Source organism: Macaca nemestrina, chromosome 15, assembly GCF_043159975.1.
Source record: "Macaca nemestrina isolate mMacNem1 chromosome 15, mMacNem.hap1, whole genome shotgun sequence".
Classification (NCBI taxonomy): Eukaryota; Metazoa; Chordata; class Mammalia; order Primates; family Cercopithecidae; genus Macaca; species Macaca nemestrina.
The window spans coordinates 32,453,564-32,468,091 of record NC_092139.1 but is presented as its reverse complement, the minus strand read 5'-3'; the positions used below and the strand labels follow the sequence as shown (position 1 = coordinate 32,468,091).

Here is a 14,528-nt window from a genome sequence, read left to right as displayed (position 1 = left end):
TTTTACAAATGCAGAATTGGCTGGATGTGGCTAATTGTAGAAATGGCCTGTAATCCTAGCGCTTTGGGAGGCTGAGGCGGGAGGATCGCTTGAGTACAGAATTTTGATTCTTCTTTTTTTTTAAATTTTTTATTTTCTGAGACAGAGTCTCACTCTGTCGTGCTGGCTGAAGTGCAATGGCATGATCTCAGCTCACTGCAACCTCCACCTCCCAGGTTCAAGCGGTTCTTGTGCCTCAGCTTCCCAAGTAGTTGGGATTACAGATGTGTGCCACCAGGCCCAGCTAATTTTTTTGTGTGTATATTTAGTATAGAGGGGGGTTTCACCATATTGGCCAGGCTGGTCTCGAACTCCCAATCTCAGATGGTCCGCCCATCTTGGCCTCCCAAAGTGCTGGATTACAGGTGTGAGCCACCATACCCAGCATTTATATTTATTTATTATTATTTTCTTTTTTTTGAGATGGAGTTTCACCCTGTTGCCCAGGCTGGAGTGTAATGCCAAGATCTTGGCTCACTGCCACCTGCACGTCCTGGGCGAGCCTCCTGCCACAGCCTCCCGAGTAGTTGGGAATACAGGCACGTGCACCACACCCAGCTAATTTTTGTATTTAAGTAGAGTCAGGGTTTCATTATGTTGGTCAGGCTGGTCTCGAACTCCTGACCTCAAGTGATCTGCCTGCCTCGGCCTCCCAAAGTTCTGGAATTACAAGCGTGAGCCACTGCGCCTGGCCAAGCCCAGGACTTTGAGACCAGCCTGGGCAACAGACCAAGACCCTGTCTGTATAATAAAAATTATGCAATATTAGAATAGCAAATCTTGCTCTTAAAAGTTTTGTTTTCCTCGTTGCTTTTTTACTGAAAATGCATGGCTTTAGAAACTTCTGGGTAGTTTGAATTGCAGACAAGCAGGCCCTATTCTTGTTTGTTTAATTAATGAGATTTGTAAACAGTACTTGGTTTCCCCAGACTCTAGGACTTAGAGGAAGGAAATTTTGATTTAGCTCTTGGTAAAGCTAGATGCACCTTTTTCTTTTTCATTGTTATTTTCTTGATCACAGAAAACAATACACGTTAATAGTAGAAAATACCCACAATTGAAAAAAATATAAAGCACTTAATAAAACTCTACCACCTAGGCTAGGTAAGGTGGCTCACATCTGTAATCCCAGCACTTTGGGAGGCCGAGGTGGGTGGAACAGCTGAGGTCAGGAGTTCAAGACCATCCTGGCCAACATGGTGAAACCCCATATCTACTAAAACTACAAAAATTAGTTGGGTGTGGTGACAGCCGCCTGTGATCCCAGCTACTCAGGAGGTTGAGGCAGGAAAACTGCTTGAATCCAGGAGGTGGAGGTTGCAGTGAGCTGAGATCATGCCGCTGCACTCCGGCCTGGGTGACAGAGCAAGACTGTCTCGACAAAACAAAAAAACTGCCACCTAGAGATGGTGGTGGTCAACATCTTAGCAAGAATTTCTCTTGCGTTTTTCTGTGCAAACACAGACAGATTTTCATTTTTTAAAAAAGATGATAGAATCATACTGTATGAATTTAACTGCCTAATTAGCTTGCTGTATCAGCGTCTCTCTTGTCATTAAATGCTCTACAGCTTTTTTTAAAATGGCTACCTGTGGTAGTATTCCTTGAAGGAAATACCTTAAAATTTTTTGTTTTTAAACTCCAAGATACGTGATGTTTGGCTAAAGCTAATGAAAATAAATTGATGAAACTTCAATGTAGTGGATCAAGAGACCCATGAAATTGATGAGTTAGATTGTTGTGGGCACCGCTTTTAAATTTATGGTGCCTTCTTAGCAGAATCATGACTTCATCAACTCTTTTTTTACATACTTTTATTCAAAGAAGATGTTCTCCTCCTCAGCCCCAACTTACCTCCTTCTTGTCTCCAACTGCCAGTATTCATCCATACTCTTTGTAGTTTTGAGGTGTGAGATAGCTCCGAAGTTCTTGGGAATGGGTAGAGTTTAATTCTGAGTCTGCATATAGTCTATTGGAGGAAGCTTTTCTTAGGAGGTGAAATTTGGGATGGAGTTCTCCTCTACACTCTAACCCTGTGGCCACAATCTTTGGTTTAGATCTTTGGCATTTTTCAGTGGATGTCTGTCATAATGTCTAACTCTTCTTCCTGCCTCCAGGCTTCCTGTGATTGCCAGATGAAATTCCAAAAACCCAAATCATTCCCCTAGTTAATATCCTTCAGTGACTCCAGATCAATCAAATTCTTGATCCCTCCACATGGGTCTTACCATCTACCCTCGTGCCCTCTCTAGCATCCTACATATTGAGTTCCCCACACCCTAGTTCCCCACACCTCTAGTTTCCCTGAGTTTGGAATATTCTTTCACATTTGCTCATCCCACTATCTAGAACTTCCTGCAGTCTCCCTGCTGCCAACCTGTCTGCTAGTTGCTAATTTATTTTAAAACCCAGCTTAAGTAACACATCCTTTTGGAAGTATTACTTCCCTGATCGTTACTCACCTCCATGCCATCGTTCGCTCAACTCATTGAAGTTAGGTGCCCCCTCTTCTGGGCTGCCACTGCTCTCCATATTCACTTATGTACTGTACTTTGTATTGTAATCAGTTTAATTGACACCCCCCCCCTTTATTTGAGCTCCTTGAGAGCCGGACCCTGATTCTTGCTCCTTAGCACTCCACCCTCCCCAGAACCAACATGGTATAGCTTATAGGAGGCACCCTATAAATGTTTAATGAATGTTTGAATGCAAAAGTGTATCTAACTTTATTGATGGTATAGTTATGAAAAGAACGTGTTGAGAAAAAGGTCAGAAAGGGTTAGGAACTTGTCAGTATTCTAAATCCCTCTTTTTCAAAAGCATACACATTTAGGAATGACTGTCTTGCTTTAAGAATTTGTAGGGCTTTGTTCACCTGAGTTGTACCTTGCTATCACAGAAGGATGCCCTGCAGTGGTCCCGCCATCCGGCTACAGTGGAGGGAGAGGAGCCAGAGGACACGGCTGATGTGGAGAGCTGTGGGTCTAATGAAGCCAGCACTGTGAGTGGTGAAAACGATGGTAAGGACCCTTTACCGGATGGGTGAGGGAGCCACAGCGGGCACTAGGGACTAACCTTTATTTTCCTTTCTTCCAGTATCTCTTGATGAAACATCTTCGAATGCATCCTGTTCTACAGAATCTCAGAGTCGACCTCTTTCCAATCCCAGGGACAGCTACAGAGCTTCCTCACAGGTAAGGAAGAGGTAGAGCCTAACCCGGGAGGATGAATGATGACAGGTACAAGGCAAGATGCTTCCTTCTCCTGTTGTAAGCTGTGGACATGTTCAGAGAGTGAAGAATAGAAGTCTGGTCTCTAGCTGTTAGTAGCATTTAACAGTGGGCCGTAGGAAAAGTGAACAGTAGGTCTGAGCAGAGTGAGTTTTTTCTTTTTCTTTACCTTGGCTGAGTGATTCTGTTCGTTCTTTTTTTTTTTTTTTTTTTTTTTTTTTTTGGAGATTGAGTTGCACCTGTCGCTCAGGCTGGAGTGCAGTGGTGTGATCTCCGCTTACTGCAACCTCCGCCTCTGGGGTTCAAACAGTTCTCCTGCCTCAACCTCCCGAGTAGCTGGTATTACAGGCACGTACTACTGCACCTGGCTAATTTTTGTATTTTTAGTAGAGATGGGGTTTTGCCATGTTGGCCAGGCTAGTCTTGAATTCCTGACCTCAAGTGATCCGTCCGCCTCAGCCTCCCAAAGTTCTGGGATTACAGGCATGAGTCACAATGCCCAGCCTGATTCTGTTCATTCTTGTAATATACATGTGAACATCTGGGGAGAAGTGGGGTTAGTGCAGAGTAGTGAGAACAGGAGATTGGGAGTGAGCAGTTTGAATGGTGACCCTGCACTTACTACCCTTGAGACTTTGGGAAAACTCCTTGCCTGTAAAATGGGGATAACAGTACGTTTTGTAGCTTGGAATGATGCTTGGCACAGTGACCAGCACGTAGCTCAGTAACATTAACCGGTGCTCTCGTCAGCATTATTCGACAGATCTGGTTGAAGACGAACTTCATTTTACAAGAGAGTGAGTAGAGAGTGTCGCCAGGGAATGCTTTTGTGGCTCTGCAGTTGATTGGGGCTCTCTTTTTGTTCTCTCTGGGAATGTAGGCGAACAAACAAAAGAAAAAGACCGGGGTGATGCTGCCTCGAGTTGTCCTGACTCCTCTGAAGGTAAACGGGGCCCACGTGGAATCTGCATCAGGTATGTGTAAACTCATGGTTGTGATGCTTTTTCCTCAGGTCCTGGGGACCTGGCCCCCCTCTGTCAACAGTTTCTGACTTAATAGTGTGATGCCAGGAGAGCTGTCGGGCCACAGGCAAGAGCCCTGCCAGTGGGTGAGGCCTGCCATAGGTTCTAGTGCTGGGCTCTGCCGTGTGCCTTCCTCTTTGTCTCCCAAGGCAGTCGTGAGGATCCAATGGAGGATTTGATTGTGCCAGTGCTTTGTAAAAGGTGTAGTGCTATACAAATAAAGATGGCGGTTTGGCATCTGTAAGGTGGTATTTTTAAAGCCAGACCATGAGGTGGTGGTTTCTCTCAGCCTAAGGCTGGGAGATGGAAGTATCCCAGTATTGCTGGCAGCATTTCAGGGAGAGCTGGGAGAAGTGAGCTTGTCTGAGAGCCGTGGGCGCGGCTTGTGATACTTTTGACCAGTGGAATGCTGTGCCTTCAGGGTTCTCGGGCCGCCACGCCGATGGCGAGAGCGGCAGCCCGTCCAGCAGCAGCAGCGGCTCTCTGGCCCTGGGCAGCGCTGCTATTCGTGGCCAGGCCGAGGTCGCCCAGGACCCTGCCCCGCTCCTGAGAGGCTTCCGGAAGCCAGCCACAGGTGAGTGGCTTGGCACTTATTTCTCTGCCTGTAAAGGGGGCCCCTGCAGGCCTAGTGAGAAGATGTCTTCTATTCTAGTTCATTTACCAGTTTATTTTTACTTCTTGGGTGGCCCTCTATTTTTATTTATTTTTACCTTGTAGTTTGATGATTTCATTTGTAGCTCTCTGCTAGACTGTGAGAACTCCTTTCAGGCAGAGATGATGCCACATAGTTTCTCGTATGTCCCTGTAGGCCTAGTCTATGCCTGCCTTGTACTGCTTAGTAAGTGTTTGAGTGACTGAAAACTGCTTCTGAGCTTCTCAGTGAAGAATTCCAACACCCCTTTTCTCTCTTCGGTAGCATCCTGCCACGTTCATTCCCAACATCTGTAGTCTCTATCAGACGCTCCCTTTTTTCCAACCTAGTCAGTATGTTGAGTGGAAGCATGTGTTGAATTTTGGGGATGCAAACAAATTCAGTAGTGCTGTATCTATATCTCCCACCCCTCACCCCACCCCACCCCCATTAGGGTTATTTGCAATACTGGTATGCTCTTTGCTATTTCAGGATTTAATTCTTAATAGCCCACATGCTGGGTTTTTTTTGTAGATGAGCCACATGAAACCATTAAGAAGACAAACTTGCTTCTGAGAATTAGAGTAAACCTTTGTCCATGTGAGAACTAGATTTGCTGTCTTGCTGCTTTTCTAGCTCATCAGCAGTGCTCAATCTAAGGTCTCACAGGTCTCTAGTCCTAGTGAGTTTTTCACATAAAAGTAACATTTGCTGAGGCTTCTGTGAGAGGTATTAGCATCTCAGTTGGCTTTGAACAGTGCTTAGTACATTTCTGCATGGAGATCATCCCTCTCCAGCCCATTCATAGAAGGCTTCTGCAGATTTTTCTATAGTAGACTAACTAGATTTACTTTTAGACAATTTCCATGATTTCTCCAGTTGAGCTTTGTGGAACCTGTTCTCCAGCTTTGGAGGGAAGCTCAGAACCTGCGCCTTGCCTGGTTTTCTGTGGGAAGTGTCCTTTTCAGGCTGTGACACAGCATGGTACAGAGTTTTGTCTGAGGGGATGCAACCCCAAGTGTTCTCCTAGGTTTGATGGCAATGACAGTAACCTGGAAAGAACAATTGTAATATGCAGGTTAGGATGGATTGAGCAGATTGTGTGCAGATAACTTCTGGGTAGTTTGGGTGCTGTCACCAAAGTTTTCCCATCAGTTGGCATTTGCTTTTTTCTTTTAAAAAGCTGAAATCTATACCTTGCTGCTTCTTGCTTCAAAAATCATAGGTCAAATGAAGCGTAACAGAGGGGAAGAAATAGATTTTGAGACACCTGGGTCCATTCTTGTCAACACCAACCTCCGTGCCCTGATCAACTCTCGGACCTTCCATGCCTTACCATCACACTTCCAGCAGCAGCTCCTCTTCCTCCTGCCTGAAGTAGACAGACAGGTGCACATGGGCAGCCTCCCCTTTGCCTCTTTCTGGATGGGCTTCTGTTCTCTTTTAAGTTTATTTATTAGGATTTTTTTCCCCCTTGATCCTTCTAGGTGGGGACAGATGGCCTGTTGCGTCTCAGCAGCAGTGCACTGAATAACGAGTTTTTTACCCATGCGGCTCAGAGCTGGCGGGAGCGCCTGGCTGATGGTACGTAGACTTGATCATCTCAGACGGCTTGCCATGCACCTGACATGTGTGGTGTTGCATGTCTCCTGGTACTTAAAATCCAAGCTCTTTCTTCTCAAAGGGTTATTTAGTATAAGACAGGCTTTACTCATTATCAATAAATGTGGTGGGTATTAATGTGCCACATAGCTCTGAAGAAATAACAGAGTGTTTAGGTTTAGACTTTCACTATATTGTATGTATATACTCATTCTTCATCTCCTTTTTATCATTAAAACTATAAACACCTATTCCAGTAATCATGGCATCATCTGGAAGGGTGGAGGAAAGTACACTGTGGAGTTGACAAGCTCCATCATGCTCTGTCTTTAGGCATTGTCACATGGAGTGATTGTTAGCTTCTATTAATTTAATTTTGTAGGGAAAGTGTTGAGAGGGTTCTTAAGAACACCCCTAGGTTTGATGATTTGCTAGCAGGACTCAGCATATAGTTACATGTATAGGGCTGTGGTTTATTACAGCAGAAGAATACAAAGTAAAATCAGCAAATGGAGAGGCACATGGGGTGAGGTCCAGGGGAAACCATGTGTTGGCTTCCAAGGTCCTCTCTCAGTGGTGTCACACAGGACACATTTAATTCCCACAGCAACAAGTTATGACAACATGTATGAAATGTCTACTAGGGAAACCTGTTAAAGACTTGGTGCCCAGGGTTTTTATCAAGGCCAGATCATGTAGGAAGCCACTGCTTGGCACATACCGAGATTCCAGATTCCCAGAAGGAAGGCAGGTGTTCAGCATAAGCCATATTGTTTGCATAAACAGTTTAGGCACAGTGAACAACTCATCAGTTAGGGTGATTGGGAACCCTCCTGAAATCGTAAGTTCCCAGATACCAGCCAACAGCTGTTCTTTTAAGTAGGCCTTTCTAAGAATAAACAATCAGGCCTACTATGTTAACTTTTTGTCTACACGGGAAATAAGAATGGTTCTTTTTTTTGTTGTTTTGGTTTTTCGATCAAGGAGTTGCTTGGTCTGACTTTAGGGAAGAGTGAATTTCCCTTATAGTAGACGTGTTAGCTCTGTCCCTGTAAGAGCGTGATGTGAGAGAGCCTCTAGAAGAGACATGTTTTAAAACTGGGAGATTCAGCTGTCCATAAGACAGACATTAATATCCTGAATGCACTTACTAGAAGAGGTTTATTTCTCCCTAGGCGAATTTACTCATGAAATGCAAGTCAGGATACGACAGGAAATGGAGAAGGAAAAGAAGGTGGAACAATGGAAAGAAAAGTTCTTTGAAGACTACTATGGACAGAAGTAAGGCAGTTGGAGCTATGAGTCCTGGTCTGGGGTTTTGAGGGGATAGAGGTAGATGGTCTCAAAGTAGTGTATTACTTACATGTTGGACAACAGTGTGGAGATTGCAGTGACACTTGGGTCATTTATCATAATGCCATTCATAGTGAAGCTAACAGAAGTTTTTCTGTGGTTAGAGTTATGCACCATGCAGATTTATTTTGTTCTGAGATATCTATGTTTCTGGGTCCATATTATTCATAGAAATAAAAGAGACATGTCCACTCTGGCCTGAAACTGATGGTGTGATTTTGATTTGCAGGCTGGGTTTGACCAAAGAAGAGTCATTGCAGCAGAACGTGGGCCAGGAGGAGGCCGAAATCAAAAGTGGCTTGTGTGTCCCAGGAGAATCAGTGCGTTCACAGCGTGGTCCAGCCACCCGACAGCGAGATGGGCATTTTAAGAAACGCTCTCGGCCAGATCTCCGAACCAGAGCCAGGAGGAATCTGTACAAAAAACAGGAGCCAGAACAAGCAGGGGTTGCTAAGGATGCAAAATCTGTGGCCTCAGATGTTCCCCTCTACAAGGATGGGGAGGCTAAGACTGACCCAGCAGGGCTGAGCAGTCCCCATCTGCCAGGCACATCCTCTGCAGCACCCGACCCAGAGGGTCCCGAATTCCCAGTTGAGTCTGTGGCTTCTCGGATCCAGACTGAGCCAGACAACTTGGCACGTGCCTCTGCATCTCCAGACAGAATTCCTAGTCTGCCTCGGGAGACTGTGGATCAGGAGCCCAAGGATCAGAAGAGGAAATCCTTTGAGCAGGCGGCCTCTGCATCCTTTCCCGAAAAGAAGCCCCGGCTTGAAGATCGTCAGTCCTTTCGTAACACAATTGAAAGTGTTCACACCGAAAAGCCACAGCCCACTAAAGAGGAGCCCAAAGTCCCGCCCATCCGGGTAGGAGACTGTTTGATTCCTGGCTGCCCTGGAGCCAGGTTTTCTTTGAGGGTCATGAGATTATAGAGCCCTTAACTCTGGGGCCTTGAAGTTAATTATGTGGGAATGTAGAGCCTTTTATGAGAGGCTTTCTTGAGACAGCCTTAAAGTTTAGTGAGATAGGTTCTTTTCTTCCTCACTTTTTTGTTCACTCCGTTGAAGTTATCTCCAGAGGTCAAAATCCTTTGGAGTTTTAAAATCTTTTTAAGATAGTGTTAGGTTCTTTGCTGTAGTGACTCACACAGTCCCACCAGAAATTAAATTTAGAAGTGTGGCATATAACAGCCCTTGAGCAGAATCTTCTCTGAATGGTGTGGTGTTATGGCAGCCATTTTACTATGATGATTTCGTCGTTTTAAGGAAATTATTTGATTCTGTATGCCATGACCCTTAAGCTATTAGAATCCTAGTTTTGCTTTACAGTCCCTAGGTCAGATCACCCAGTCAGTTAAAACTGTTTTCTAATTCTTTTTTTGCAGATTCAACTTTCACGTATCAAACCACCCTGGGTGGTTAAAGGTCAGCCCACTTACCAGATATGCCCCCGGATCATCCCCACCACGGAGTCCTCCTGCCGGGGCTGGACTGGCGCCAGGACCCTCGCAGACATTAAAGCCCGTGCTCTGCAGGTCCGAGGGGCGAGAGGTCATGACTGCCATAGAGAGGCGGCCACCACTGCCATCGGAGGGGGGGGTGGCCCGGGTGGAGGTGGCAGCGGGGCCACCGATGAGGGAGGTGGCAGAGGCGGCAGCAGTGGTGATGGTGGTGAGGCCTGTGGCCACCTTGAGCCCAGGGGAGGCCCGAGCACCCCTGGAAAGTGTACGTCAGATCTACAGCGAACACAACTACTGCCGCCTTATCCTCTAAATGGGGAGCATACCCAGGCCGGAACTGCCATGTCCAGAGCGAGGAGAGAGGACCTGGCTTCTCTAAGAAAGGAGGAAAACTGCCTACTACCGAGAGCTTCAGTTGGACTCAGAGATGGGCTGGGAGATGCCTCCCAACTCTCCATTGCTCCCACTGGGGACCAGCCATGCCAGGCCTTGCCCCCACTGTCCTCCCAAACCTCAGTAGCTGAGAGATTAGTGGAGCAGCCTCAGTTGCATCCGGATGTTAGAACTGAATGTGAGTCTGGCACCACTTCCTGGGAAAGTGATGATGAGGAGCGAGGACCCACCACTCCCACAGACAATGGTCCTATTCTGTCTCTAGTGGGAGATGATACATTAGAGAAAGGAACTGGCCAGACTCTTGACAGTCATCCCACTATGAAGGATCCTGTAAATGTGACCCCCAGTTCTACACCTGAATCCTCATCAACTGATTGCCTGCAGAACAGACCGTTTGATGACAAATTAGGTCTTGGTGACTCATGCCTTCCTGTGAGGGAAAGTGATACTAGACAAGAAAACTTGAAAACCAAGGCTCTCGTTTCTAACAGTTCTGTGCATTGGATGCCCATCCCATCGAATGATGACGTAGTGAAACAGCCTGAACCAGAATCCAGAGGACATGTACCATCTGTTGAGCCCCAGGTTGGAGAGGAGTGGGAGAAAGCTCCTCCCACCCTTCCTGCATTGCCTGGGGATTTGACAGCCGACGAGGGTCTAGATCCTACTGATAGCCTTACTTCACTCTGGACTGTGCCATCTCGAGGAGGCAATGACAGCACTGGTAGTTACTGTCAACAGATGGACGCTGAAAAGCTGAAAATCAATGGAGACTCTGAAGCACTGAGTCCTCACAGTGAGTCCACAGATACAGCCTCTGACTTTGAAGGTCACCTCACGGAGGACAGCAGTGAGGCTGACAGTAGTGAAGCTGCAGTGACAAAGGGATCTTCGGTGAACAAGGATGAGAAACCCAGTTGGAACCAATCTGCCTCACTGTCCAAGGTGAATGGTGACCTGCGTCTGGTTACAAGGACAGATGGGATGGTTGCTCCTCAGAGCTGGGTGTCTCGAGTATGTGCGGTCCGCCAAAAGATCCCAGATTCCCTACTGCTGGCCAATACTGAGTACCAGCCAAGAGCCATGTGTCTGTCCAGGCCTGGGTCCTCAGTGGAGGCCACTAACCCACTTGTGATGCAGTTGCTGCAGGGTAACTTGCCCCTAGAGAAGGTTCTTCCACCGGCCCACGATGACAGCACGCCAGAAGCCCCACAAGTACCGCTTACAAACGAGCAGAGCCATGGCTCCCTGTGCCTGGGATCTTTACATGGTCTTGAAGAAAACAGTGGCATGGTTGGTGGAAGCAGCCCCATTTCTTTAAGGGCTTTGAAGGAGCCTCTTCTACCAGATAGCTATGAAACAGGCCCTGGTCTTGCCAGGATTGAGGTCACCCAGGCTCCTGGAGCACCCCAAAAGAATTCCAAGACAGTCCCAAGTTTTGACTCCCCCCATCCAGTGACAAATCCAATTACTTCCTCTAGGAAACTGGAAGAAATGGATTCCAAAGAGCAGTTCTCTTCCTTTAGTTGTGAAGATCAAAAGGAAGTCTGTGCCGTGTCACAGGACAGTAATTCAAATGCTGCTCCAGGCAAGAGCCCAGGAGATCTTACTACCTCGAGAACACCTCGTTTCTCATCTCCAAATGTGATCTCCTTTGGTCCAGAGCAGACAGGTCAGGCCCTGGGTGATCAGAGCAATGTTACAGGCCAAGGGAAGAAGCTTTTTGGCTCTGGGAATGTGGCTGCAACCCTTCAGCGCCCCAGGCCTGCAGACCCGATGCCTCTGCCTGCTGAGATCCCTCCAGTTTTTCCCAGTGGGAAGTTGGGACCAAGCACAAACTCCATGTCTGGTGGGGTACAGACTCCAAGGGAAGACTGGGCTCCAAAGCCACATGCCTCTGTTGGCAGTGTCAAGAATGAGAAGACTTTTGTGGGGGGTTCTCTTAAGGCAAATGCCGAGAACAGGAAAGCTACTGGGCATAGTCCCCTGGAACTGGTGGGTCACTTGCAAGGGATGCCCTTTGTCATGGACTTGCCCTTCTGGAAATTACCCCAAGAACCAGGGAAGGGGCTCAGTGAGCCTCTGGAGCCGCCTTCTCTCCCCTCCCAACTCAGCATCAAGCAGGCATTTTATGGGAAGCTTTCTAAACTCCAGCTGAGTTCCACCAGCTTTAATTATTCCTCCAGCTCTCCCACCTTTCCCAAAGGCCTTGCTGGAAGTGTGGTGCAGCTGAGCCACAAAGCAAAGTTTGGTGCGAGCCACAGTGCATCACTTTCCTTGCAAATGTTCACTGACAGCAGCACAGTGGAAAGCATCTCACTCCAGTGTGCGTGCAGCCTGAAAGCCATGATCATGTGCCAAGGCTGTGGTGCATTCTGTCATGATGACTGTATTGGACCCTCAAAGCTCTGTGTATTGTGCCTTGTGGTGAGATAATAAATTATGGCCATGGGAAACGTTGTATATTTAGTGTGTGTATTTTGATAATGATTGATCTTAAATCTGTATACAGAATATCATTGATACAATACTCTTTTTAGGCAGGAGCACTCTTGCCTTCCCCCAGAATTTATAGTGCTAAAGGCCTCTGTCTCTTGTTGACCCTTCTGGTCTTGCTGGAGGGGTTTCCTGGGTATAACCCATTGGGCTGCCCAAGGCCAGCCAGCCTGAGCTCTCCTGCAGACAGAGCCTGATGTGGCATGGAGTGGGGTTGTGGGTGGTGGGGGGACTGCCTGACTCCCAGAGGGACTTGAAACTGAAGCAAGAAGGTTGCATTCTCCATCAAGGGAATTAACTTACCTGAACTAAGTAGAAATGCCAGTCTTCCACTGCCCCCTCCCTGCCATCTTTTCTTCTTCTACTTTGGGGAGTTGATGGCCAGGAAAAAAGGCAGCACAGGGTTAAAGTAACTCCCAGCATTGCCCACCAGGGGGCTGGTGCACGTGCTGACCTTAGGGTCACAGTTGAGTCATTTGCCAGTTGACGGAGCAAATTTGGAACTTTTCTGTCTCCGTGTGATCCACTAGCCCACAGGATCATTTGGAACCTTGAATAGCTCTGCTTGGACAATGGGGTTGGGGAATAGGGTTGTCTTTCCTATGAAAATGCCATCTGTAGACCTTGTGAGTCAGCTGTCCAGACGTTTGCAGGTGAATTCCTCTGCTTGACATCTTCCCTGTCACTTTGGACCCTATGGGAGTGGGCATCTCCACGCACCTGTGTATGTGAAAGTCATTTTACATTTCAAAGCAGTGTGTGTTTCATATTTTTATATTTTTAACTCTTTATTCTTGGATGTATAAAGTGAACTTTTTGGCTTCTGTAAGTATGCTCTATGCACCTCTAATGTTTTATCATGTATTTATATGTTGTACACAGTACTGGCTGATTCTGTAAATGGATGTATTGTACAGAGAACATGAACGTCTCTTCCTAATTTTACATCTTCAGCATCATTGCATTAAAGTGGTGTAATATACTTCTCTACACCTGTTGTCAGAGCCACTGAGTGCTGTGCTGCTCGACGTGAGGGTGATATGATTGACTTGTGACCTGCCAGGTTGCCCGATGCCCTGTTGGGTCACCGGGTGAACCTGCTGCAGCCTGCAGAGCCACAGTCAGCCTGCCCACACGCCGCCAAGCAAACTCATCTTGCTTTTCACATCTCTCCTACAGCCTTAATGGCTGCTCGCTGCCATATGTGACAAATCACCACCACCAGTGTTAAGTGCTTCTGGATTCATGGGTGAGTTCCCTGGGCAGCCCCCAGGAAGGCCTTCCAGATCTGGCTCCAGGGCCACCACCTGTCACAGCAATACCTGGGACCATGCTCTCCTGGGACTGTGAGGCTCCTTTTGACGTACTTTTGACATCGGGCAGGTTTGGGAAGAAACAAAGCCATGCCTGCTCCTGCCTCTCTCCCAACATGTTTCCAGCAAGTAGATGCCCCTGTGTGTGTTTTCCCTTTGCCTTGTTTCCTGCCTTATATCTTGTATTTCGACTTACTACAGAATTGAGGGTCCTTGCTTAATTTAGGTCAAGTATAAAATTTGTATGACTTCAACAAGTTTGAAAGGTTTTTTTCTCATTTAATCTGATGTGGCATTTTCGTCATCTGAAGCATGAGTGACAAGTTGGGAATGATGTGATTTAGAATGCAGTATTGGCCAAGTCAAAATTGCCAACTTAAGTGTCTGTTTACCAAAAACCGGGAACAGGGGCCCAAGCACGTCCAGTCCTCTTCCCTCTGCTGGAACCTTTGGGGACACTCAAGGTTACAGTTTGACACTGATCTGGTCCATGGGGGCTGCCCAGAGAAAGCACTGCTTCTGTATGTCTGTTGTGGTATTGGAACAATAAACTGTACAACCTGCAGTTGTGGTCTCAGTCATCTGTGGCTGCCTCGCTGGTGTGGGAAGGTCAGCTGAAGTGCTGAGCTGGAAGGGAAGGAGTAGACGCCAGCTGTCCTCACCTTGGCTCTGGAGCTACTGTTCTTATACTTGGAGCTCTTCTTTTGGGAGGTTAGTCCAAAAGGAATGACTTGGCAGCTTCACTGGTCTTTAGCTGTTCATGACTTGGCGGACTACACCACATAGACTGCAGTCATCAATCTACCGAGAGCAATGAGAATGTTTCCCCTGGTGAGTGGGAGTCATAAATTGTGACATCCCTCTGAGCAGCTCGTCCAAACAGCTTCACCGAGCTTGAGGTTGCCAAGTGGCTTCCTAATGGTCAGTGGTCTTCTGTAGGTGGGTGACTAGCTCTGACCTTGGAAAACTTTAACCCCAAGCACCTCCTTC

The 14,528-nt window shown here is 47.0% G+C and overlaps 1 protein-coding gene across 6 annotated transcripts in view; it reads left to right on the top strand.

The window, feature by feature from the left end:
- Positions 1-14,103, top strand: part of LOC105496187 (ASXL transcriptional regulator 1) — a 75,910-nt gene extending 61,807 nt beyond the window's left edge. For 5 of the 6 annotated variants that reach the window (XM_071079523.1, XM_071079522.1, XM_071079525.1 and 2 more), the window contains 9 exons: positions 2,939-3,059; positions 3,136-3,233; positions 4,150-4,243; positions 4,713-4,865; positions 6,148-6,311; positions 6,410-6,506; positions 7,700-7,805; positions 8,107-8,740; positions 9,259-14,103. In XM_071079523.1, the coding sequence (XP_070935624.1) occupies positions 2,939-3,059; positions 3,136-3,233; positions 4,150-4,243; positions 4,713-4,865; positions 6,148-6,311; positions 6,410-6,506; positions 7,700-7,805; positions 8,107-8,740; positions 9,259-12,165 (4,374 nt within the window). In that variant the 3' untranslated portion in view covers positions 12,166-14,103. The remainder of the gene's footprint in view (positions 1-2,938; positions 3,060-3,135; positions 3,234-4,149; positions 4,244-4,712; positions 4,866-6,147; positions 6,312-6,409; positions 6,507-7,699; positions 7,806-8,106; positions 8,741-9,258) is intronic. The other variant, XM_071079524.1, reaches the window with a different exon arrangement.
- Positions 14,104-14,528: the final 425 nt, after the last annotated feature.